Source organism: Anas acuta, chromosome 1 (genome assembly GCF_963932015.1).
Source record: "Anas acuta chromosome 1, bAnaAcu1.1, whole genome shotgun sequence".
Classification (NCBI taxonomy): domain Eukaryota; kingdom Metazoa; phylum Chordata; class Aves; order Anseriformes; family Anatidae; genus Anas; species Anas acuta.
In genome coordinates, this window is record NC_088979.1 from 70,525,245 (window position 1) to 70,552,746 (window position 27,502).

At 37.6% G+C, this 27,502-nt stretch overlaps 1 protein-coding gene across 1 annotated transcript; it reads right to left on the minus strand.

Moving 5' to 3' along the window:
* Positions 1–671: 671 nt before the first annotated feature.
* Positions 672–20,768, minus strand: CRLF2 (cytokine receptor like factor 2). The gene is made up of 8 exons (XM_068681807.1): positions 20,656–20,768; positions 15,326–15,434; positions 14,343–14,515; positions 12,067–12,206; positions 11,184–11,346; positions 8,848–8,962; positions 7,614–7,698; positions 672–6,134 (listed from the first exon to the last, which is right to left on the minus strand). Exons 1-8 carry the CDS (start codon positions 20,729–20,731, stop codon positions 5,862–5,864), a joined length of 1,134 nt encoding a protein of 377 aa, XP_068537908.1. The 5' UTR covers positions 20,732–20,768; the 3' UTR covers positions 672–5,861.
* Positions 20,769–27,502: the final 6,734 nt, after the last annotated feature.

Here is a 27,502-nt window from a genome sequence, read left to right on the forward strand (position 1 = left end):
ATTAAGGAGAAATGAGAGCATGCTAGTAGGCTTTGGGGCTGTTCAGTGGAGCAGGCAGGTGTGCTGGCCCGGATGCTGACTCCCACCACTCCTCCTCTGTGACTGCTCTGGTGGCCAGGATGCTCAGTGCCTCTTTGTGGTTTTTGGCAGTCCCCTGTGAGAGGATGGAGACAGAGCCAGCTGTCCCTTCCCCTGCTGGGCAGTGGACACACAGAAGAGTGGGCTCTGCCCTACCACTGCTCCCAGGTGAGGAGGAGAGGAACCCTAAGCAGCTGCAGCTTCTTGTCTTGCCAATTTGGGGCTTCTCTGCAACTTCCCACATGGCAATTGTGGATGCATGAAGGGACTGGTTATTGCACAGGGCAAGTGTACACCTGTCTTCTGGCCCACAAAAGCTTGTGCCAGGAGTTGCCAGCAAGAAATTGTGCAGGATCAAGCCCTGCAGGTGACTATGTATAGGGACTGCACACTAGATTAGTCAGTGTCTACTTATATACTCTTTGACAGAGGGTCAGTTAGAGCCTGTTTTCTTTTCCCACATGAATAATTAACTGTTTTTCTTCAGTATTTCAAGTTTAGAGCTGCATGGATTTTCCAAAGAAAATGATTTTATTTAGCTGAGTAAACAAAATAAACCATATTTTGCATGTGTGATTTTACTAATTAGGAAAATGTAAGCCACCAAAAAAAAAGCAAAGATGGTTTCAAAAGCTTATATAAAAGCACTGTAAGAAACTTTTAGGTTCATTGGAAAGGAAAGAACATTTTTCTGCTCATGATTGTTCAAAACATATTTCCAAATAGATTGAAAAATACTAATATAATACTACTACTACTAGTAATAAAAGGAAAGTGGAAATTGCAAGACCAGTTTAAATTAGTCCTGTTACTTGCTTAAAAACAATCCATGTGGTTTCCTCCTATTCTTTCTCTCGCTGAAAATCACACATCAAAAGCAAAGCAAACAGTATAGATGTTCAATCTATCAATGCAAATTGGCTCAGCACTGGTATAGCTAGCACATAAATTGCATGAGGAATAAATATACATTCTGTTTGTTCTGCTGTTCAGAAAATATAGTTCAATTAGTCTGGACTACTGTATGATGCACAGTTTCTGTCTTTCTGTGGGATATAATTAGGAACAAGATGTAGCATCCGAGGGACTCATGCCTTTGAAGAAACATGACAAATTTTGAATATGTGAAAAGAAAGATGTGAAAGTTGCCATGCACCCTTCTTCTCGCTGTGGGGAGTTGAACAGGCTTTTTCCTGGATGCCCATTTAATTTGCTTGTTTGTAGCTAGGTTTTCATGAATCACTGCAAGCCTACTCAGAGAGAGGGGCTTCGTGGCTCTGCAAATATCAGGGAAATTACAATAGGGAAGAGGAAGGGGAAGGGGAAGGAGACGGGGAAAGGGAAGGGGAAGGGGAAGGGAAACCTAATCTAACATAACCTAAGTTAACAGACTTTCCAACCTGTTGCTGCTTGTGATGGTAGTTAAAAGCAGCAAGCCAGCCTGCAATTCTTTTCAGTAAACCCTGGGGAGCAAAGGCTCTTGAATTTGGCTGCATAGCTGCCCAGACCTCTCCTACAAAGTAAACATTAGGCCAACAGGCAAAATACAAAGGAAAAATAAATAAATTCATACATAAATAAATAAACAAACAAATAAACCTTTATAACATAAAGAACATTATGCAATGTTCTTAATTGAACAGCAAGGTCATATGCAGTATTTTGTCACAGTCTGAAGATTAAGAATTTTGTTGGAGGCAACTGTCTCTCTTGAATGACTTGAGACCAAAGTGACACTCTCCTACATACCCTTACACAATCTTGGTATGAAGACAAAGTGATTGGTTATATGGCATAAACAAAAGGAAACTATTCTTGAACTTACCTGTCTTGCTAATATTCCTATCTAAATTGCTAGATCCATACAACCCCTTTTAAATTTGCTGTAGAAGGCATATAATCATATTTTCATGTAGTGGGTTTACATGGCAAAGTTTTGGTAGTTGGGGGGCTACATGCATGGCCTCTGTGAAAAGAATCCAGAAACTGCCCCATGTTAGGCAAGGGCCAGTTTCAGCTGGCTCCAAAGGGAGCCACCACTGCCTAGAACCTAGCCAATAAGTGGTGTTGTTTGCACCTCTGTGAGAGCAGATTTAAGAAAGGGAAAAAAAAAAAAATCAGCTGGGAGAGGAGTGAGAACCAGCCCTGTAGCCCCCAAGGTCAGTGCAGCAGGAGGGCAGGAGGAGCTCCAGGCATGCAGTAGCAGTTCCCCTGCAGCATGTGGAAAAGCCCCTGGTGGAGCAGGCTGTCCCCCTGCAGCCCATGGGTCCCACATGGAGCAGATCTCCACGCTGCAGCTCATGGAGGAGCCCCCAGTGGAGCAGGTGGATGGGGCCTGGAGGAGGCTGCGGCCCATGGAGAGCCCCTGCAGGAGCAGGCCCCGGGACGGAGCTGCAGCCCGTGGAGAGGAGCCCACACAGGAGCAGGGGGTCTGGGGTATCTGCCACCCACTCGTGGGGGACCCGTGCTGGAGCAGTTTGCTCCTGAGGGATAGACCCTGTGGTATGGAGCCATGTGGTAGCAGTGCTTGAAGAGCTGCTGCCTGTGGGCAGCCCCCGCAGGCTCAGTTTGGGAAGGATGGCATCCCGTGAGAGAGACCCCACGGGGAGCAGGGGCAGGGAGTGACCATGAAGGAGCAGTGCAAACGAAGCGTCAGGGACTGACCAAAGCCCCGATTCCCTGTTCCCCTGCACCACTCAGGGGGAGGAGGTGGAAGAGGATGAATGAAGGGAAGGAAGGTGGTTTTAGTTCATTTTCCTTGTTTCTCACTTCTATAGCTTGTTAATAATAACTAAATTTTCAAATCTCTCTATGCTGAGTCTGTTTTGCCCATGACAATAATTGTTGAGTGATCTTTTTGTCTTTATCTCAACCCTTGAGCCCTTTCCTTCCTTTTTTCTCCCCTTTTCCCTTTGAGGATGGGGAGTGAGAGAAAGGTTGTTCTGGAGCTCGGCTGCCCACCTGCTTAAAACCCCACATTTCCTTAAGGTATTTTGCCCCAACTTTCAGATATTTTTTATTCATGTCCAGCTTCTCATACTGTCACCCTTCTCACTGATGTTTCTCTGAGCAGTGATTCAGCCAAAGCCCAGGAGCACTGGCTCCCAGCTCTTCCTTCCTAGAGCTTCATAGAGATGTGCCTGATGTGGCTGAGTGCCACCAGGGCCTACATCTCAACAGAGGTAGGCTATGACAGGCACCACAAATGTGGAGCTTAGAGGTATGCTTGGGCATTCCCAGGGCACCCAGTAGCCATAAGCAATGTGTGTTGCTAATCTGATTTATGTCTTCTGGTACCATGTTTGACAGAATCAGCATCAGTATTTCAGAAAGACCTTTTCCCATTGATTAAATCATGTTCTTCATCCTTCTCTAGGCATTTTTAAAGAATTCCTCAAGAATGGAAATTTTATATTTTTTTAAAGAACAGTTATTTGTTTTGAATTTCAATAATTCCCTTCATTGCACTTTCTTCATAAGAGGATGTTTTTTAAATAAATATTTGAGATATATAGAATTATAGAATCACCGAATATCCTGAGTTGGAAGGTACCCATAAGGATCATCGAGTCCAAGTCCTGGCACTGCACATGTCTACACAAAAAATCAGACCATGTGACTAAGTGCACAGTCCAAACACTTCTTATACTCTGACAGGCTTGGTGCAGTGACTACTTCCCTGGGGAGCCTGTTCCAGTGTGTGACCACCCTTTCAGTTGAGAACCTCTTCCTGATGTGTAATCTAAACCTCTCCTGCCTCAGCTTGACACCATTCCTTTGGGTCCTATCACTGGTGACTAGAGAGAATAGATCAGTACCTGCTCCTCCATTCCCCCTCACGAGGAAACTGTAGACTATGATGAGGTCTCCCCTTGCCTCCTCTTTTCCCGGCTTAACCAGCCAAGAATGTAGACATTTTGTTTCTTTTATTTCTTATCTGTTATACACTATGTAAATACGCTTGTATACTTTTGCAAACTTTATGACTAAAAAATATAATACAAGTTATACTTCATACTAAAAACTTAAATGACTATACATTTTCAGTTCAGAAACATTGCTGAGACAGCACAATTTCACATGACTTTCGTCTTTTCCCTCAAAATTAAAGTTTCAGGAAAATACTGTGAATAGTAATATTACTATGCTATTGAAACATTGCATATTTGTCCTTGTAAAAAAAAGAAAAAAAAAAAAAAAAAAACAGAAATGTGCGGTGTACAAAAGGACCCTAAAGGTTTGCATACATCTGTTTTATATAGTAAAAGGAAGAAAATTTGTCAGGATTATGAGAAATACTTTCTTAGCCTGTTTTTCTTGTAGTGAAAAATTAAGTCTAAGGTAATGTCAAGCAAAACAAGGGAAATGTGTATAAACTATCTTCCCAGTTAAGTTTTGCAATTATTGGCCAGAAAAACATCTGAGCTTTTCCTTGTACAGCAAACCTGGTGACCTAGAAACTGATTTTGAAACCTAATGGATTTACATTACTGTACAGAGTTCCCAAGGATACCTGGCATTATAGTTTTTTTTAAGTGCTGAGTTAAAAATAGGCTACTAATCACAGTAATTTTCTGATATGTCCAATCTGCAAGTTACACTATGAATTAGTTAATAAAAGTATTAATTAGGCAAAGTTTAGTCAACTGATAAAATTATTCAGTGACTGATTGATGTCCATGTGAATAACTGGAACTGCTTCAACATATAATCACAGTATATCTACAAGATCTGGCATATATCATAGATACATTTAACACTTAACATTTTACAAAATCTGTTTTCAAGCTGCATGTAATTTAAGTGATACAGAGAAATTTACAAAATAGTTAAGATTTTGCTTCTCAGATCTAACTGCATAGTATATTGAATTTAAATTTAAATGTAAACATAAAAAATGTTTAAAAGATGGTATGCTATACAAAACATTAGAACACCATTTAAGTATAAAAGACTGATATATTTAATCTGAGTAAGTCCTAGGAAGTATCTACAATGCTACTTGATAATATTAAAAATGGTTTAAAATACATGTAACTCAGTTAAAGTAAATATTGTTCAAATTGAACTTCATCTTTTTAGGAGAGTTTGCTTAGTCATACAAAAAGACACTATAAGATATTGAGACCCTGACCTCAGAGGAGGCCCACAAAGCATCACTGGAAACTTTGAAGGAAGCTGCTTACATTGCGCTGCTTGCAGGATTAAACATGACTAAGTACTGTATATCCTCACTCTTCTGATCTTAGACATGTGACCTATTCTTTCTCTTTTTTAAATTTTTGATGTGTGCCATGGAACTCAAAATTTCACACTGGGAGAAGCAGCTTACTAAAGCAATAATTTATAGTATAAAGAAATCTTTAGAAGCAGTATCCTATCCCTATGAGAATGAATGTTATATCACCTGGCTTTTGTGAGACAAAGCCCACTAGCAGACAAATAACTTTATTTTTTTTCTATTAATTTGGGAAGAATAGTGATGTAGTTTGCACTACATGAGCACCAGGACTGAATCTCAGCTCTTGAAAATGCACCGTGGAGGAGCTCTTGTTTTCTCCTGCTCATAGCAGGAAAATAGGGCTTCATATAGTCCTAAAGATGAACCAAAACCAGACCTTTAAAAGTTATCAGTCATTTATTTTAAATACTAAGCCTGCCTAAATCATCAAGATCGACTCCTAGCTCCACACAGGACTACTTAAAAATTAAACCATACCAATAAGAGTGTTGCATGCTTGCTTTAGTTAACTGTTGCTCATACCTCCTGAATTATGCAAATTTTATAACATCACATACGTGTCATCATCCATTAAATTCTGGAAGCCAGAAAAGGAAACCATATTATTAGATGTTGGCATCAGGCAGGCATTGTGACCTGCTTTGGGACTGTAATTTCCAGCTGCTTCTGAAGAGCTGAAGATTTTTTCCCTAGGTTCCTGTTTGTTGCTGTTCTTCTTGTCCTTTTGCTGGCTTTCCTCCTCAATGATGCACTCTGGCTCTTCATATTCTAGCTTGGTTTGTACCATTGCATGATCAGTTTTGTCTATCCACTCCTAGGAGAATTAAAACGTTGTTAGTGGCAGGTTCTAAGATCCAATCAAAAGATGTCTGGCAGTACAGACGTGGATTTTCCTTTAATAATGGCATCTTTCCAGGATCAGCCACAATGGAGAAGATGAAAATGAAGCAACATAGTCAAGCAGGAAATAAGAAGCAAGGAAGAGAGGAAGACAGGCAGTTTTCTACAATTGCATATAAATGCCTACAAATTATCAAAACCACATTATATTATAAAATCACAGAATCATATTAAACCATAGAATATCCTGAGTTGGAAGGGTCTGACAAAAATCATTGAATTTAATTCCTAGTTGCACACAGGACTAGCTGAAAATTTAACCATACTTACAAGAGTATGGTTAAAGCCCTACTACCAGTCACCACAGAGAAGATATTGACACTTCCCCCTCAGTTCTCCTTTGCAAGGAAATTGTAGACCATGAAGAGAGGCCACCCCTCTGTCCTCTCTTCTCCAAACTGAACAAACCAAGTGAACTTTGTATTTAACCAAGACCTTTGGAAAATTTTGGGTATATAAAATATCCTGTACTCTTTCCTTGGTAGATTCGCACATTAAGGTGCTCAGGTCCTGACTTAATCTAAATTTGAACTGAGTTTACAGGGAGATTTACACAATAGCACATGTCTGGATTGAATCTTCTGTATTTATTTCATTTATATCTTTCATCTTCAGTTATATTCTAAAGATATCCTATGTATGGTCCCTTTTCAGTTCATCACTGAAATGTTATTACTACTCTTTTGTGTTGTCATTGTGTTTGAAAAAGTTTGAAAATATTTGACCTGTCTACCTTCAGAGGAAACATGGTAGTAATTAAAGACAACTGAATTAATACAGATATTAAATCACTTCTGTGATGTCATGGATTCAAGGAACAGTGTTAGTGTTAGGTTAGAGGTTGGACTCGATGATCTTGAGGTCTCTTCCAACCGAGAAATTCTGTGATTCTGTGTGTGATTCTGTGAAAACAAATGCAAAACATGTAGTGCTTTCGTTTCACAGCTGCTCTGTGTCTAAATAGTTAGTGATCATAGCTCTCTGTGATGAGAGAGAATACATGTATGTTTCCTACTGTGACTGATGCCCACAAAGTCATGAGTGTCATCGTTGGTTCGGCAGTAAGTCTCCCTGCATTTCACAAACATAAAGGGAAGAGCAAGCTCCCTAAACTATCATTAGCAAGAGTGGATGCAAATGTCGCACTGTCATCTAATTAGATGTTGTTGTGTCTCTGGACATCATTAAATTCTTCTCTTGAAACAACAACCCTCTTTACACAGTGCAGCACTACACTGAATTTATGAGTTTTGTTGGTGCTGTTGCATGAGAGGAAGAGCTTTCTTCTTGGGTCACTTGCTGTAACATCAGCCCAGAACAAGTGTCAGTAACTACTTTCAAAACATTCACAGCATTGCAGAGTTCACAGACTTGCTGGGAATAGAATGTTTACCTGGAAGTTTCCATTATGATCACTGAAGAGATCAGCAAATACATATTTTGGATCTGGTATGGTAGGCATGACAGACTTCTGAAGTCTGAAAGAAAAATGCAAAAAGGCATTCTGTTATGATGTAGTTATTCATACAAGTGTCTACTTCAACACAGTGGTGTAGCCACAAATATAATCTATATGACAATACTCAAGGCTTGATTTCTTTTATACATGTGTTAAAGTGGAAAAGCAGTATTACTACATTACTACACTAAAACAATCATCGTATGAGATTTATGCAATATAATGGAACGATAAGATCATCAGGCTAACAGTGATTTTACTGTTGGATTTTCAGTCACTCTCATCCTAGCAAAATCTAGAAGATAAGTAAATTTACAGCTAGTCAGCAAGTGGCATTTTTTACTATGTAGAATTCAGAACTTTACATTTCCTGTCTATGTTCCCCAAGATGGGGAAGATGGTGAAACAGAAAGCTTTATTGGCTGACTTAGTGAACACCAATGTAAAAAGAAATATTGGAGGGGAAAAAAATGAATTTATGATCTGAAAAGATCTATATACAACAATACTGCATTTTTATATTTTTTTCCACTGAAAAAGACCAGAATTTGGGACCTATGCAGATTTTATTTTTTAATTGTAGATTTAAAACATGAACGGTCATTAGACAACAAATACAAATATTGATATAGTCTTATGAAAGTTGAGTGCATTCAGGCTCACTTCAGCCTACTGCTACTAGACATTGAGTCTGATGAAATTTGCACAAAAATATAAAACAATTCAGAAGCAGAAAACAGAATAATGGATTTAAGTCTCTTTAAGTGTATTTCTAGAAAAAAAGAAGAAATGACATGGAAGAGACATAAATTTTTTCTAAGACATTGCTTTATTTCATTTTTATTTATTTTATTTTATTTTATTTTATTTTATTTTATTTTATTTTATTTTATTTTATTTTATTTTATTTTATTTATAATAATAATAATATAAAAATAATATTATTAATAGTAATAATAATAACAATAATGTTGAAAGATAAAGACCTTGATGTTTGAAAGACCAGGATAAATTAGCTGCCAAAAAGTAATTAAGACATTACTTCTACATTTTGATTCTGACTTCATCAGTTAGAAATTTTGAGTGGTAAAAGATTTGATCCTAAAAGATCGCCCTATTTTCATGATATAAATTATAATTTAGTAGTACCCAGTAAGATTATATTTACCTCTGCCATTTACACAGAAGAATCAAGAGGATAAATATCATTAGAAGTACTGCCAGCAAACAACTTAAAAGAATTACTGTGTTTGACTGAGATTTTAAATCATCATCACATGAATCTAGGAATAATCACAAAAAAGCATGTGAAAACCTTGTTTGCTTTAACAGCAATTATTCTTAATTACACTACACATTGATTTTTCTTTAAAAAAAAATAAAAATAGTATTTAGGAACAAATGCAACAAATTCAGTTGTTCAATTGAAACAAATGAAAAACAAAACAAAACAAACAAACAAAAAAAAAACAGCAACATAAATGTATCCTTACCCAAATCTTGCAACAAAAGAAAATTGTTATTTTATTTAAATTGACTTGGTACAGGACAAAGGCATATGTGCAAAGAGTCGAAGCATTCAGAGTGATGCTTCTCATGCTCCTCTCAATCCACAGACAGCGATGCAGCAATTCTGTGCTAAGATCTATCTTACATACAGTCACAAAAGCTACACCTACAATTTTTCAAGTAGCTTAAGCTTTTCTGAGATAAAAAGCTGCAAGTGGGATTTTTTACATAGCTTAAATGTCTTATTTCTCAAAACAAAACAAAAGACAAAATAAATAAACAAACAAATAAATAAACAAATAAATAAATAAATTCCCCATCCCATATACCAAAAAGTCAGCAAACCACAAGTGCTGACATCCAGAAAGGCACTAGTGTCAGATTCCAACACATAGGTATATAAACAAATATATTTTTCCACCTTTTGGCATTCTCAGCATTTTTTTCTGCAGCTTTTGTAAAGCCACTGCAAAACTATACTTCCTACTACTGATCTTCTGCTCTCCAAATAAATACTATGAAAACTTAATTATTAATCAAGGGTAAACTTCTCTATAAATAGGACTCAAGAGTCACTTCTTTCTCTGTGGCTGCCAGAAAGCCACAAGAAAAGTTGTGAACACCCAGTAAAGCATTCAGAGGCTATGAAAGTCTTCCTGTGATGGTAGATCTGGAGGTAATAATAACTCAATAAAGGTCTGAAGTGAGTTGTTTGTCCCATTAAAGGGGCTGTGCCAATGTCATTTCTGATCCAGGGGCACTCAAAGCAACTGCACAACTAGCCTGTCTCTTCTGTGTTTTCCATGCTTGTAGTTGCCTGCTGTCAGCCTCTGGTCAAAGGGTGCAGGTAGAGCTGTATGTACCCACCTCTCAGAGATGTACATTGTCTACTGTGTATTCTGAAAGACATTGCCAGCCACAGCAGAGGACATACTTGCAGGCTCACAGTCTGCATGGTGGAGGAGGCTTTGCTATTCCTACTACTAGTGCATAGTTTGCACATAGTTATTGTTATTCCAGCATTTCAGCCCAGCTTTGTGTGTACAGATTTTTTTGGGGTGAGCTAGTAGCTCATTGCATTTTAGGGAACTGAGATCTTAGTGCAATGGACATCTGGGTGTTTCATCATTTTGATAAGACCTAGTGGGTGGCATTCTGAGGTTAGCTGATACGAATGTGTTGGATGGTGTACAGTCTTTGCTTTACTACAGCAAATCTGTCTATTGGTTTTGATAACCAGTAAAATAGTTTCCATCAAAGATCTAGTCCAAGGCAATCATGCCTATCTAAATGGGTCTTCCAGGAGGGAAAACAATGCTGATACCGCTTTTGCTGCCATTTCACTTTTTTCCCCCATACTTTGTTTTAATCAATTCATCAGTTATGAGCACCAGACAGCTATGACTTCTGATCCTGTAATTCAACTGGATGCATTTTAAAAGAAATGGCCTTAAAATTTGGACATAAAGGTCTTTCTTAGAACTCAGGCTTAATGTCCATGTATCATTTGTCACCAGAGTGTCTGCATGTGCATGTAAATACAAAACACAGACATAAATATGCATATATTTATGTATGTGTGTGTATAGATATATGTATATATATACACAATATGTACACAGTATGTATCACATCACTGTCATTGGGGTATCCTAGACACTATAGTAACATAAAAAAATAAGAACACTTTTAGCTTTATGGATTATTGCATGAATTGGTAGTGTTATGAGTCATCAGGACAAAGGGGACAGGAATTAAAAGTGGGCATTCAGACACCCACATAAACTTTCTCTGATCACAAAATTTTCACAGGCATTTTTTCACAGGTTGGAAGGAACCTTTGGAGATCTTCTGGTCCAAACTGCCAAGATGATTGATGACAGAAGATGGATCGTGACAGTGCAACATGAACCTGATACAGCTTTTGAGCTTCTTTTGCAGTCACCCCTTACCCATTTACACTTAGATAACATATGAATGTAGCACAGCTGTTACCTAATAATGTGCCATTCATCCAAAATGTTTCTGCTTCCCAGTCACTGCTGTAATTAACTACATTGCAGTAGGGTACTAGCCTCTTCAGTCTGACACGGAAAGAATAGCATTTCCTTGGATCAAAGCCTTGCTCTCCAACTCTGCAACACTTAGAAGTTCTGGACTGAGAAGGAAGGCACATCATCGTTAATTCCAATTTTCAAGACAAAGCTTCAGAATAGTACATTCAGGTGTGATCATGACTGGGATAATGGGTAGGCCAAACTAAAACCTCATAAGTGAAATTTAACTTCTCTGAATTTTGAAGAATTCCTTTTCTTTACCTATTCTTGCCCATTGCTTACCATCTGCTGGTGAACTGAAGGACATAACAATCATTACATAGAGTACTATGCTACAGTTGCTATTTACAATATAGAAGAAAAAAACTTTAAAACCACAAAATATATTATGTATGTGACTGGAAAGATTTAAGTCAATGAAGTAATATGTAGATATACTTAACAGAAAAAACAGAATAGATAAAAATCCTGTTTCATCTTTTTTTTTCTTTCATTTTATTTCATGCTGTTTCTCCCTTTTTCTGTCTTTTAACTCCACTCTGCTTTCTGCTTTTATCTTCTAAGTCTTCTACTTTGAATGTATGACCTTTCCTTTAGATTGTCCTCATCTGTTTGCGTAGAAGATGGTTATAGCTTAAAAAGTAAATGATTTCTGGCATGGCAGGGGTCTAGGAACCAAAATATCCAACAGTTTTCTGCTACCATCAATCCTGAAAACATGGGAGGGGAGAGTAATTTGAAAACAACACCATTTCACTTTCTAAGGAGATGCTACTTCCAGCTCCTTCCAATGTTGATTAAAAATGTCATGTCCAACTCACTTGCCACCCATTGTCAAATTTGCTTTTGTACTGAAGCTCAAGTCTCAAGCACTTCACACCTCTCTTTGGTTTATTACAGGTTATGGTAACGGTGTCATCTTTCCAGAAGAAGGTCACATTTTCTGGTGGACTGGGTTTTACTAAGAAGAAAAGAAAAAAGTCATGCAATAGACTCTTTAAAAAAAGTACTTTTTTTTTTTTTTTTTTTTTCCTTCCATATCTCAATGTTTCCCTGAGTAGCAAGTAAAGAAGGTGGACATTCTTGGATGATATACTTTTGCATCTGACCTCCTTGCTAAATGTCAAAATGTAACTTGGCATCATGACACTACTTACAGTTTTAGGTGCCACATTTGAAAGTAGATATCATCTTGATTCAGAAAACTACTGTAACTAGAATTATAGAATCATAGAATATCCTGAGTTGGAAGGGACCCATAAGGATCATCAAGTCCAACTCCTAGCACTGTACAGGTCCACCCAAAAGTTTAGACCATGTGACTAAGTTCTTAGTCCAATCACTTCTTAAATTCAGACAGGCTTGATGTAGTGCCTACTTCACTGGGGAGCCTGTTCCAGTGTGCAACCACCCTCTCGGTGAAGAACCTCTTCCTGATGTCCAGCCTAAACTTCCCCTGCCTCAGCTTGACACTGTTCCCGCAGGTCCTATCACTGGTGATTATGGAGAACAGGTCAGCGCCTGCCTCTCCACTCCCCCTCATGAGGAAATTGTAGACTGTGATGAGGTCTCCCCTCAGCCTTCTTATCTCCAGGCTGAACAGGCCCAGTGACCTCAGCCGCTCCTCATATGTCTTCCCCTCTAGGCCCTTCACCATCTCTGTCGCCCTCCTCTGGACACTCTGCAACAGTTTTACATCCTTTTCGTACTGTGGTGCCCAGAACTGCACACAGTACTCGAGGTGAGACCGCACCAGCACAGAGTAGAAGCAGGAAACTACTTAAAGAATGACTCTAATCTCCTTCAGTCAAGAGAAAGGAAGATGCTTCTTCATTGGAAAAGATCTGACAAATTCAGTACCATCAAACCTACAGGACACATGTTCATCTTCTGGAGACCATGTGGGATATGGTGAGGAATATGCAAAAAAAAAAAAAAAAAAAAAAAAAAAAAAAGGTGCTTACCTGTGCACAACTGAATCTACCCCTCACTATTTTCAGATGATCCAAAGAGAATGCAATGGTTTGACCTATGTAGCTAGGTAGTCTTCAGTAGTAAGAAATAAAGGGGTGAGAAGAGTGTTACTTGCTTTTTAAATTTCTCTAGATTCCTTTTCATATTATGAAAATCCTGCCTTCTGAATTTCAAAATTTAAGTCCAATCCTTGTTATTCCTGCATTGTTATCTATCAATCTTTAACATAATTTTGGTATCAGGGGGAGTTCAATAGCCAAAATTCAGGAACTAAGTTGCAACATTCCATGGTTTATCAGGTGGGATATAAAAGTATTCTCAAAGTTAGATGTCTTGACAGGTTTTTAATTGATCTCTTTTACTAAAACATTAATAAAAAATGCTAACAACATACTTAAAAGATTATGATTTTCCAGAGAATTTCTGCCTGCTATATTTTCTCGCATGATTTTTTATCAGAAAAAAAAAAAATAATCCCTTCATTTTAAACATTATAAATAAGGATAATGCCAGAAAATTTTAATAAATCAACCTCACACTAGATTTGAAAAACAGATATGGGAGGGATTTAGTAAACCAGGATCATCAGATCTCTACTAGCAGGAGGAGATCTCTTTTATGACATTGGTCTATACCGGAGCAACTTGACTAACTTCTGTTTACATCTGCTTAGGTTTGTACCACAGCTTGCTTGATAAGAAGTAGTTTGCTGCCTCATGTATTATGGAAAATGGCCAGAGAATTAAAGATTTAAAATACGACAAACATCGCCAGCACTAAGACAAGAAATTAACAAGTTGTATTAATTTTCCCGGTATGAATGCTGAGTAGATTTGCATTACATCAGGCACACCCATATAGTATTTAATTCTAATTTGAAACTGTATTTTGGGGCAAATCTGACTGTCCTGTGTAATCCACTTTAACCACAGTGCCATGAGAGCCTACGTTGCTACTGATGAAAGCAAGTGGCAAAAATTGGCATCAGTAATTCCAAATACCAATAGTTTGGTATTGGTATACACTATTAGCACTTAATACACACATTTAAATGATTTCTTCTCATGCTTGTGGGAAGACACTAAAATTACCAAAAGACATAGCTGTGATTTTACATACTTACTATAGAAATCAGATTTTAGTCTTTTAGAAAAACGCTCTTCACTTCCATTGCTATTCATGATAGAGAAGGCAAGGGTGTGTCCTTCTGTCTTAAAAAGACATCCAGAATTATAACCTTGATCCAATAAATAAGTGGGACATGGCTTCCAAACTTCCTGCTTGCCTTCTTCAAATCTAGGAATGAAAAAACTTTGTTGAATGGAAACACTCTTACCAGTTAACCAGTTAATTCCTTTTTGCTACTGTCTTTTTGTTTGTATGTTTTCAGTCGTCCTACCAAGAGAAGTCTACATATGGAACTTCTTGAATCAGGAACATTCATAGTGGTGTGAGGCAATTCATTCACATGAATTCACTGACTTTCCAGTCCTTGGATTCAGTGCAGTCTGAAATTACCAAGTTTCCTTTGTGTTTTTATTTATTTGTTTGTTTCTCTAATAAGAAAATGCCTTGCTCAAACAGGTGCTTTCATGAACCTGTTTCCAATATTGTACTGTTGCTTCCTTCACATACCAGAAAGAAAAGGGAAGATATATAACTATATATCTATATCTATATCTATAAATATATATAACTATAACTCTATAACTGCCTTTAACCAAAACAATGAATTTCTGTTACATCAACTAATGACATATGTAAAATATACGTACATTATAATTCAAATATATATAGAAAAAAAAAAAAAAAGAAGAAAAAAAAAAAACACCATTACTTTCAACAGTGTAATTAACATTAACATTTAACACAAAGAAAAAAAGCTATGAAGCTTTCATATATTGTCTGTTATGACTGACTATTCAGCAGTACACTTTTGTACACTTTTGTAGCAGGGTATGGATATAAACAGGTTTCATTCCAGATGATCACAAAAATGTTAAAAGCATTTCCAGATATAGTTCACAGAAGAGTCATATGGACTTAGCTATTTTAAATTTCCAAAGTAAGTCCTTCAAGAAGAGAATAGTCATCAGTAATACTCACGTATAAGAAAATGACACATTCTCGCCAGGGAAGAGTTCTACTGCCCACGTGATCTGCATCTTCTCGTTATTGAAGTTGATTATTTTGGTGTTGATGGCATCTTTCTGACCTGCCAGGTACATTTACAGAGAATATGATTTCAGCAGTGCTTATGAGAAACATCACTTGACATTGCTATTGCTGTAGACTCAGATAATCTTAAAAACTAAGACATAAGAATGTCTAAAATACAAGAAAGCAGAATAAATAAATAAATAAAAATTAAATAAAAATAGAATTTCAAAATAGCAAAATGAAATTTTGCTATTTGCACAGCAACACCAGAGAGAGTTCAACCATCCCTGGGCCAAAAATTATATACTGGTTCACATGTATTCTGTGCATAGTACCTAAATATTGAGACCGACCTTCCCCCATAATATCTGCTAAGAATTTCCTGCTGAGGAGAACTATTTGGAAATTAATGCTACATGAATCCTGTGTGTAAACTGTCTGTAATGCTTACCACAAAAAACAAGGATGTCTTTTTTTTACTGTCCACCAGGTGGCTAATGCAGATACACCTATAGGAACCCAATGCAGACCAGCACAAATCGGTGAACTGACCATAAATCTTGTCACCACAATAGGTAAATAGACCACAATCTGTGTGGTCTTGGCCAATTCCACCTTACAGGCTTTCTCAAAGGAAGATCATTTAATGTCCTTCGACTGCACACAGATATTTTTTCTTCTTCTGGCCACCCCCTTGTTATAGCTCTTTCCAGGACACAGGTATTTTAATTCAGTGTCCATCAGGATTCCACAATTAGACAATGGAGATAATTCTGAAATTGAGAAATGAAGAAGATAAGAAAACAGAAAGATTAGAAATCCATGATAGAAATCCATCAAGAAGAAGTACAAATTATTTATTTCTAAGTTCTATAAGCTGTGAAACTATATTTAGTTGAATGAAAAAAAGAGGAGGAAAATACACAGTGAATATTGGCAGAAAACCTCTTGAGGGTACAATTTTCAGGCTGCAATCTCCAGACATGAAATATCTACCACTAAAAACTTCTGCAGGAGCATTACTGTCTAACAGGACAATAGAGTATTTAGACCCTGATTCCTATTTATATTTTATTCTACTCTGTCCTTTTGAAGATTTTAAAGTGGAAAAATTTTAAAACATTTCTGATGAACTGCTTATTCCAGATAATGATCCTGAATGTTCATGTGAGTCAGGCCTACATATCTTCAAGTTTGTTATATTTTTGCTCAGTAATCAACACAAACATGTGAGAAAGGCATGTGGAAACTTGGATTCAAATAATGGTGTTGCCTAACTGTTTTCAAGGCTACATCTCTATGTCTACAGATTGTGCGACTTCTGCAATTACAGATAATCAAAACATTTTTGTACAGGTGTCATTGTGTTCTAATATGTTGTTATCTCAAAATCACTCTAGAGCCAGATATGACAGAAGTCCAAAAGCATCTGTCTAGATTTAGATGCAGATCCTTGTTACATGGTTCATGGAGTTCTAATAAACAATCAAACAAACAAATAAATAAATAAAGATTCTGTTGTTACTCAAGAGAGGTACTTAAACCCAACTCCTCTGTTTCCTAACTAGTGGCTGCAGGCTTGTTTTATATTGCTTTCTCAAACTGAAAATCTTGGTTTTCTGAAGAATGGAGAAGTCAAAGCAATTATGCACTGAAGTAAAAACTTCAAAACCTCATAAGATATCATAAAATGGAATTTACTCAGTTAGTTCTACCTTTGTACAAGAGATTGCCCAAGAGATATCAAGTCCCTTCAGCAAGTCTAAGAGATCATCTTGTCTTTAGCTGAAGCTATTAATGTAATGTTAGCCACTTAGATATTAAGAAGTAATTCTTTACTTATGCTTTGGCATGATGAGGCTCTAGTTGAGATTGCCAGAGCAGTTGTGGATGCCCCATCCCAGGAAGTGTTTGAGGCCAGGTTGGATGAGGCTTTGAGCAACCTGGTCCAGTGGAAGATGCCACTTCCACACAGGGGTGAGGAATTAGATTATCTTTAATGTCTCTTCCAACCCAAATCATTCTACAATTCTATCATTTTATGATTCTATGATTCTATGGCAAAGTGCCCTACAGTGGACTATTGGTCAACAAATACACTTACACGTTTTAATTTTTATGTACTAAATTCTTACGTGCCTATGTTTGCAGTATATAGTGTTATGGTTAATGTAAATTAAACCCATATGACTACTTAGAGTTATATTTTCTATAAAATTAGCTAAATATATGTTTAAAATATTTGACTGTATAACTGCATGTTCCCCTTCATTAAATAAAACTAGTTTTATAAAAAATAATAGGAATGTTAGTGTATGGAACTAATATTTATATGGGACTCTAGCTCTGTGGTCTGGTGAGGTATATTTTTGCATAACAGAAAAGAATATGTTTTTTTCTCCAGCCCTGAAGTGATTTCTGGATTAACTTAACTTTGCACATTCTGAATAGTCCACTTGACTTCAGCAGGATTATTCAGAGCACATCAAATTAACCCCATATATAAATCTTGCTAAGCTCAGATTCTTTTCCTGTAAAATAAATAAATAATCCTACATATTATGAATTAGAACTCTGGGATTTTAATATTTATATATAAACTCCAGTAACTGAAATGGAAGACAATGCATTATTAAATACCTTAAAAGTAAAGAGAATAATTTAATTAAAAATGGAACATAAATTGTAATAAACGTCTGGTGATATATAAGTATTCTTTCCCGTACTCTAGTTTTTAAGAACTTCATCAGAAATCAGCCTTAACATAATTCATTACTTTGAAATGTATTCAGCTATAGAATACAAATAAAGTCTTTAAAATAACTTTTCTTATTAAAGGTTGTTTTTCCAGACCTCTAGTCAGTGTAAATTTCTACTATACTTTCTAATTGAGTGGGTTTTGTAACCTTATTAATGTGGCATGAGCTACGTTTTGTGCAAGTGTGCAATAAAAAATTGTGTGTATCTTTTCAAACCATAGCATATATGTGTTGCATTATCCATGTTTCCTTGCTATTTCAACATCAAAAGATGTAAAGCTTAAGTAAGACTTTTAAAGTTTGTATTAATTTGACATCAAATGCTCTGAGGGTATGCACTGGTTATCCAAAACGATGTTTCCTTCCTTGTCTCCCGTTCTTTATGATGCAAGTTTTATGAATCCACCTGTAACACCATGGATCTTTCTCAGCTAATATGCCAGTTCTTCCACAATAATTGTAACTTTTTAAAGCATGTTTATTTTCATGATCCTATAGACAACAGTAAAATGTTTATCATTATTCTTTTTGTTATGATAATAGCTAGAATAAGGTCAAAAGTATAATGAAGAGGCAGTCCCCAGATGAAAGAGGAGCCACAGAAGCTTTCTGCCTGAGGATAACCTGCTTCCCTGGCTAGATGAGTAGATGGCAGTACCTTGTAGTGGTATAGAATGCATACCAGTATACCATACCAAAGAATTATCCAAACATTCATTAAAAACAGAGGGGAACTGGTAGGGTTCCACACAAGACTTTAGCATCATAAACACTGCTTTTCTCAGGACAGAGAAACATGGAAAATACCACTATGGCATGTGGAGAAAGTACTTTTACAGCAGAAAAAAAAAAAAAAGAAATTTCCTTGAGCAATAAATTATGCAGACATAACCAATAACATGAGCAATAACATGAACAAGTATACTCCACCTCCAAGATACTTTTCAATCTTGAAGGGGAACCTTGTAAAAAGCCCAAATGTCATGGAACAGAGCAGAAATGAGAAAAAGGAGAGAAAGAATGTCAATCTGCAAAGATAACAGAGTGGAACATATATGTACGGGAACAGTTGCGTTGAAACAACAAAGAAAAAACCCTTTTGATTTTCTTACATTGATGCAATCTGATAAGTAACCACATGCTGAACTTCCACATATTGCAGCAACACACTGTATAGAAACAACTGGAGTGCAATACCCAAACCTGGGCCTACAGTCTAATAACTCTTAATACTGCTCATCTATGAGAACTGTTTCATTTCATTAATAGGAACTCATGTAGGTAAACTCCTTGCACATAGGACTACTGAGCAGAAAGTCTCTTTTCAAGAGACCTAACGGGACACCAAGAGAAGGTTTTTACAGACATTTGGAGGCAAAGTATACTCCTTATAGCATATTTCTCATAACTCATCAAATTGAGTGGTGCAGGGTTTTATGTTTGTTTATTTTGTTGTTGATTACGATGATTTTTTGATTTTTTTTAATTTGTTTATTTTGTTTTGTTTCCAGTAGAAGGTAGTTAACCATCTCTAGGCATCACCACACTTCACATTAAATAAGCATCACAACTGTAGTTTTCATTTTTTGACCCACAAAGTCATGCCATCAGTATGACATAGCTACAGGTTGTAGCCATCTCAAGTTAGGAAAGAGTCATGTCCCCTCACAGCACAGACAGCAACTCACAAGAGCAATTAACACTGGAGAATCAGTTATGCATTGCCAAAAAAAAAAAAAAAAAAAGTACTTATCGTAAGTACAGCAGAACAGAGAATTGATGTGCAGGTTGATAAGAAGAGGGCATAACTTTAAAGTATTTCTTTCTCATAAAGACAGGGACCATGTGATAAATTAGTAAGAGTGAAGATTAGATTGTCAGTCTATGTTTTGGGGTTTATGTTCATTTTCTGTAAGTATCCATTTGACTTTGGGAAACTATAAGCAATGGCACTGCAAGCAAACAAGTGAAACAGAGGTGTTCTCATATTTAGGTAGCCAAATTACCAGTCTTTAAAGCCTTTCTTATTTTTGCTCTTTAATAGTCTTTTTACCTCATTGCTTTTACAGGCACAAGATATTGCTGGATATTTCCCAATCTTGTTCATTCTTCCAGAATACTAAGTACTGAAGTTTTATCCATTTGTCCATTTTATGCAACTTTATTCAATGGGAAGATCGTAGTCATTTTCTGATGCAGTCCTCTCTCTAAGAATCTCTGTCTCAGGCAGCAAGTAGTCCTGCTTAACAACCTGAGTATTTCTTTCTTTAACAATAGGCACAAGCTTACCATTTTCTTTCTTGATTTGCATTTATAAAATTTCAGTAGTTTTTGTTTGTTTGTTTGTTTGTTTGTTTGTTTGTTTTAAGAATACTCATTCACCTCTCCTGGATTTCGATTTCTCTTTGGTTGATTCTTTTCACCAAAAAAGTACTGAATATGGTAACACATGAAGTACCCACAGAAATATTACTAATTAGTATATCAAGCACTTAAATAAATATCTATTGAACTTACCACCTGACTGTGACTGAGAAGCCATCAGGTTGTCCAGTGTGAAGATCACAGAACATGCTTGAAAGATGAGTCTCATGGTTGGAATCACACAACAGGCTGTGAAGAGATGAATAATCGTTATCTCTGGACTTACCATTTGATCACTTTATATCACAGACAGGAGGGAACTGGAGGAAATGACAACAGGAAATTAAAAAATGACATATCTCTAGCAATAAACAAATTAGAAATGCAGGTCTTCAGAGTGCATGCTTTATTTCTACTATGTAATAGAATAAGAAAATATAATAATTATAATTATAATTAAGAACAAGAACAAGAAAAGAATAAGAAACTCCCAGAATATCTTCCATGTCAGTACTAGCCTTGCTCTATCTTTTCATAATTGTACCAGAGGTGACAATAGCCATGATACAAACAAGGATCATGTAGCTGTGGGGAGCTGTGACCACATCATAAACATGAACACACTGACCACAAACTACCCAGTAACCAGATGATAGGTGAAGTACAAGCAGTCTATCTCCTCCACCCTTACTAACTGGGAGCTGTTAGCAGACATTTATACTGCCCGTCCACATGCCTGGTGCAGGTCAGAAGGCTTCACCCACCTCTGTCCCCCAGATTAAAGGCAGATGTAAGAAGGCCTTTTGTGGCAGAAAGATCTGCCAGGGGTAGGTAATGTTACACAAGAGGTAACATTAGAATGAATTATGTATGCTGTACGCTGCTCTGGCTTCTATATTTATATATCCATATACCTAAAATTATACATAGAAAATGGGGAATAGTGCTTTACCTGAGATTAAATATACTTTGGAAATAAGTAGAACTTCAAGAAATTGTAATAATTACAGTCAGCATGTCTAAAGAGGCCAATTGTCCGTAGGTCTGGATTAAACTGGGGTCAGGTTACATCCATACAGCAGTGTAGCAAGCAGGAGTGATGAAGCAGTGGAGTGAAGCAGCCAGCACTGAGGACCCAAGAGCCATGCAATGTATATGGAGAAGGGGCAGAGGGAGAACTTCCTTAGACTAGCACCAGTCCAGCACCAGAAACTGAATCCCCTGTAGTGAATGGAGTCCACTGGGTGCCCTGCTAGATCTCATCTTCCAGGTTAGACTCATGCAAGAAGAATCCAATGCAGCTCCATGTGAAGAAAAACATAGGGAGTATTGGAAGATTGACTTCACAAGCCAGGCCTAATCTGAATTGACCAGACAGTGTTACTCCACCCTACTGCCTTCTCCAGCAAAAGTTCAGGAAGACAGCTCTTAGTGCCAAACTGTTCCCAAGATAGGGAGCTGTATCATGACTGGAAATACACAGAGAAGTGCTGCCATGATTTCTGTTTAAGCTTATTTTCATTCCTCTTCGAGCCTCCCTTAAAGCCTATCTATCACTATCATCCTTAAACCCACATTACTTATGCCAGATGAGACCCTTATCAGCTTTGTCGCATCAGGAAAGTCTCCAGCCAGATAATGTCATTCCGGTTTTGATCTGGTTATTCACTTTTCTTGGATTAGCTTCTTCCACTCACTTATCCATTATACATCCAGGAAGACCTATTCAAACTTCAGAGAGTCTTGGAAACCTCACTGTCAGTGTCTGACACACATACAATATTCTGTTGCCTGTCTAGTCCTTTCTTTGACCAAGTTCTTCTAGGTGGGCATTAATTCTTGAAATAAAAATACCAAGCAACAGAGAATTGAAACACTAAGCTGGGTCATGGATGATTGTATTTCATGGAAAGTTAAAATCTCTTACTGTTTCCACAGTCAGCATTGCAGAAGCCAGTGTGATAAGCAAATGAAGACATAGAGGAAAAACTATCTCAGGACAAACTGTTTCTCAGGACAGAGCAACTCCTATGTTACCATTTGAGTTAAAATGACATTTTCTTCCCCAGACATGTGTCTAGTCTTCAGCGGAGGGTAACAGATACAAATTTGTCCCTGTATGCTTCTTATACTTGTGAAACACACTTGATTGAAGTCTTCTTAAGACAGTTCATTCTTTGAAGCAAAGAGTTGTGGGGAGAAAATACGCAAAGAAAAAGTATCTAACATACATTCTGGCTTATAATTTTTCTGGAAATATTTTGAGACTCTATATGTGAAACCAAAGTCTAATTATCAGATGACAACAACCCATTGTAACTGACCTTTTCCTCCTTCCACGTATTTTGGGACCTAAAGAAATTGTCCCTCTCACTAATCTCTACTTCCTTTTAAAACACTGTAGTCCTCTTGAGGTCAAACAAAATTACTCTAACTACTTTTGAAATAAAATCTAGGGCCAACGTCCTGGAAAATAATAAATAAATAAATTAACACAATAATAAAAATTAAAAACTACCATAAACTAGGGGAATAAAAAAATAAAATAAAAAATAAAATAAAATAATTAAAAAAAAAAAAAAAAACAGCAACTAGGTCAAACAAATTAGTTACATAAAGATGACACACTGTTGAGCTACTTTTGCAGCTGTTGACAAACAGCAAATTTGGTATTTGATGGCCAAACCTAGTAGGGCCCGTGCGCCTCCCAGCTCACCCCCATGCAGGGAGACTTGTCCAGCTACTTGCTCAACCACTTGCCTCATATTCTATTTTCTCAAAACTACCTCTGATTATCCAGTTTGATTTTTTCCAAATACAGATGATCCCAATATGTGAACTGAACAGTTGCCTGTGATTGGTTGTAACACAAATGGTTTTCTGCCTGTCTGAAAATGTGTTGGAAACATTAACTTTCCCACATGCTCCTGGTCATGGATCCCATGCTGACAAGGCCATGTTGTACAACAATATGAACTCTCCTCATAGCTCATGCACAATGCAGAATTGGCATGTTTGGCCTGAGAAAACAAGAACCATCCTACTACTGCAATTTCACTCAGCAACAAGGAAAGAGTGAGAGTGAACTGATAATTTGTATCTGGGGTTAGTGATTTTGACTGCCAATAAAGACAACTTCTAACAAGATAACCAGAGAATGAGGATGGTGCTTTTTACTGTATGACTTGACCTAAAATATCTGCAATCCAACCAAATCTTTTTTCACTTCATTTTGCACTTTGGACCTCACAGCTCTTGTCCCTCTGCCAACTCCTCCACCCATGGCAACAGCTCTTAGAGGTGGCTTCAATTGTCAGCTGCAACTTCCAGCACCCTCTCTGACTTTCATCAGCTTCCTTTCTCCATTTTTTAACCCCTTATTATGTCGTCAGTGGAGTGAAATGGGTCTCTGATCAACTCATAGTGAAGCAAAACAAATTGGAAGAAAAATATTTCTTCCTTCACCTAGAACCTAATCAAACAATAGCCTGTGAGCAATTTTCACTGAATGTTACTTATCACTCATGGCCTTGCTAAGGCTTCACAAAATGGTTCACAAAAAGATGTAGATAGTATTTTTTTCTTTTGTAATGATGATTACTTGTATTTTTTAACATTATCAGGAAGTCATTTAAGCATGGTTAGAATGTGTGGAATAAAAAGAACATTGACTCATTTAGAGAAAATAGTCCTATTGCTCCATGGCCAATCAGTTCAGTCAGCTAGAGTTAGTTCAGTCCTTTGTTCTGATAGCAGAATATGGCTCCCTTTGGTAATTTGCTGCCAAGTGCATGTATAGTGGTCTCTCCTGTGTTTTTTTGAAGATCATATTCTACTCGTGGGCAAAGCTTAGAGAATTAAACCTCAAGGATCCCTGACATTCTAACTCCTATACAATCACTTTGGAAAGTGTCATTTGGCCTTCCATCATATCACCATGGCTTGGTCTGTCCAGCCTTCTTTGTGAGTGACAGGAAAGTAATATAGGGGAAAAAATAATAAAAAGAGATAAAAATAAATGATAGCAAGATGGTTTGTATGGATGAGCAAGTACCTACTATCCGAACTCAGGCATGAAAAGGAAGTGTACAAGCAGTGGAAGCAGGGGCAGGTGATCCAGGAACATAGATGTGTTCTCTGATCTCACAGGAACAGGGTTACAAAAGCCAGAGTTGACCTGTGGTAGAGTCTGGTGAAGGAGGTGAAGAGCAACAAGAAAGGATTCTACAAGTACGTAAACAACAAAAGGAAGATTAAGCAAAACCTTGGGCCCCTGCTAAGGGGGAGAGAGGACTTAATGAAAATACATAGAAAATGCTGAGGTACTCAATGTCTCCTTTGCTTCAATCTTTATTAACAAGGTCAGCCTTCAGAAATCCAAAGTCCCTGAGATCAGAGGGAAAGTCTGGAGCAAGGAATATTCACCCTGTGGAGGAAGACATGGTTAGTGAGCACTTTAAAAAACTGAACGTACCTAAATACATAAACATACATAAATCCATGAGTGCTGAGAGAGCTGGCAGGTGTGAGAGATTCCTGAGAACCAGAAGAACCAGAAAACATCATTCCTGTGTTCAAGAAGAACATGTAGGAGCATTGGGAACTACGGGCTAGGAAGATGGTAGAGCAACTAATCCTGGAAATTCCATTTCCAAATACATGAAATAATGATAAACCAACCTAATGGCATTCTGCTACAAGATGACTAGTTTGATGGATGAGGGGAAGGCAGTAGATGTTGCCTTGACTTTAGTGAGTCAAGGCAGCATCTTGACTCACTTACCTTGACTTTAGTGAGGCCTTAAGATAGTGTCTCCCATAATGTCCTCATAGACAAGCAGACAAAGTACAGGCTAGATAAAAGGTGAAGAGGACTGAAAACTGGCTGAACTAGCAGGCTCAGAAGGTTGTGATCCATGGTGTGAAATCCAGCTGGAGGCCATCAGCTAATGGTGTAGCCTAGGGATCTAATGGTGTAGCCTGTGGCCAATGCAGATTAGCATCTGCATTAATAACCTAGATGCTAGAACAGACTGCACTCTCAACAAGTTTACAGACCATGTAAAATTGGGAGGAGTTACTGGTATACCAGATAGTTGTGTGGAGGGATCTGAGAGAAGGATGAAAAATTGTGTAGAGAAAACCCTCATGAAGTTCAGGAAGACGAAATTCAAAGTCCTTCATCTCAGGACATGTAACCCTGTGAACCAGTACATGCTGTGAACTGACCAGCTGGAAATCACTTCTGCAGAGCAGCATTCTGGTCCTGGTGGGCAAGAAGATGAACATGAACCAGCAATGCACCTTTACAGCAATCGTCAACAAACTCCTGGACTGCATTAGGCAGAGCATTGCCAGCAGGATGAGGGAGGTGATCTTTCCCCTTTTCTCATACCTGGTGAGACACATTTGGAGTAACGGGTTCAGCTCTGAGCTCACCAATTACAAGGAAGATATGAACCTTATGGAGTAAGTCCAGTGCAGGGCTGAAAATATAATCAAGGGAGTGGATCACCTTTCATACAAAGAAAGGCTTAGAGCTGGGACTGTTCAATGTGGAGAGGGCTCAGAGGGATCATAGCCATGTGTATAAATAGCTTATGGGAGGAGTAAAGAAGTTGGAGCCAGACTCTTCTTGATGGTGACCAGTGACAGGATACGAGGCAATGGGCTTGAACTGGAATAATATATATATATATATGTGAAAATCAATCTGAACATAAGAAAACATTTTGTATTGTGAGGGTTGTCAAAAACAGGGACAAATTGCCCAGGGAGGTTGTAGAGTCTCTGTCTTTGGAGGTACTCAAAACCCAATTGGACATAGTCTTGGGCAACTGACTGTATCTAACCCTGCTTGAGCAGGGGTGCTGAACTAAATGATTTCAAAGGGGTTCACTTCCAACCTCAACCAGTCTGGTATTGTAACAATGAAGGAAATGTCACACCTCTTTTCATTTTCACATCTGAAATAGTGAAGCAGTTCTGGTACCTTCCTCTTCCCCATTTCCCAAGGATGTAGTAGAGCTAGAAAGCAGAGAGAAAAGCAGCAGCATCAAGCAGAACTGTAGAGTTAAAACTGAAGAGGCTGGTGCTTTGGAACTTATAGAAAAGACAACTGGGAGAAGAACTGATATAGGTCTTGAAGTTTATGAATAATGGGATGGTAATGAAGGCATGACTTTTCTTACAATGTGGGGCTTCCTGACAAATGAAGTTATGAGACACCAAGATTATAACAAATATCAAGTAATATTATTCATGAAAATATACCTTCAAAGAACGGACTGTGTTCTATAGTAAGCAACTTGCAGTTTGGCAACTGATACTGTATTTATGGTGGATCTAGGAATACCAATACAGACAGCAACAGTAAGCACAAAATAAGATTAAGTAGACAGTGGGTCTGTCTACCCAGAGGAAAGTCTGACGGTGGGTCTGTCTACCACAGAGGAAAGAGATAAATACGTTGACAGTTCACAGGAAGAGGACCTGACATGGCCAGAGGAAGGATGCTCAGGGACCTGAAGTTTCTGTTAGTATAGATAAGAAAGAGGAACAAAATGGACAAAGTGTAACCTAGTCATGGAATATCAGATCATGATCAAGAGATCTGACTTCTTACATATGAAAATAGCAGTCAATTTTATTTCATAAATCCTGTGCTGGCAATGTGGGCATATTCAATAATTAAAACTGAACAAACATTTACATATTTAACATTTACGTATGTGTTTAAGGAAAGGTTGGACATGGTGTCTAGGGACATGGTTTAGTGGGCGATATTGGTGGTAGGGTGGTAGGGGGATGGTTGGACCAGATGATCTTGGAGGTATTTTCCAACCTTAATGAATGACTCTATGATTCTGTTTCTTTCTCTGGACAGTTATGCAACAGTTACACTGAAGCATTCTGTGTAGGGAGTAAAACGTGTCTCTTTCAATTATCTGGTTGATGTTTGTTGAAGTGATTTCACGGAATCACAGAATCACAGAATTAT

Bases quoted from the DNA above. Each gene is read 5' to 3' on its own strand.
- CRLF2 (XM_068681807.1), bottom strand. From the start codon at position 20,731: ATGAGACTCATCTTTCAAGCATGTTCTGTGATCTTCACACTGGACAAC. The intron at 15,435-20,655 runs GTAAGTTCAATA...TGTACCTGGCAG, and splicing joins TTCTCAGTCACAGTCAGGTG to GTCAGAAAGATGCCATCAAC. The intron at 8,963-11,183 runs GTAACAGCTGTG...GATTATTCCTAG, and splicing joins GATGAATGGCACATTATTAG to ATTCATGTGATGATGATTTA.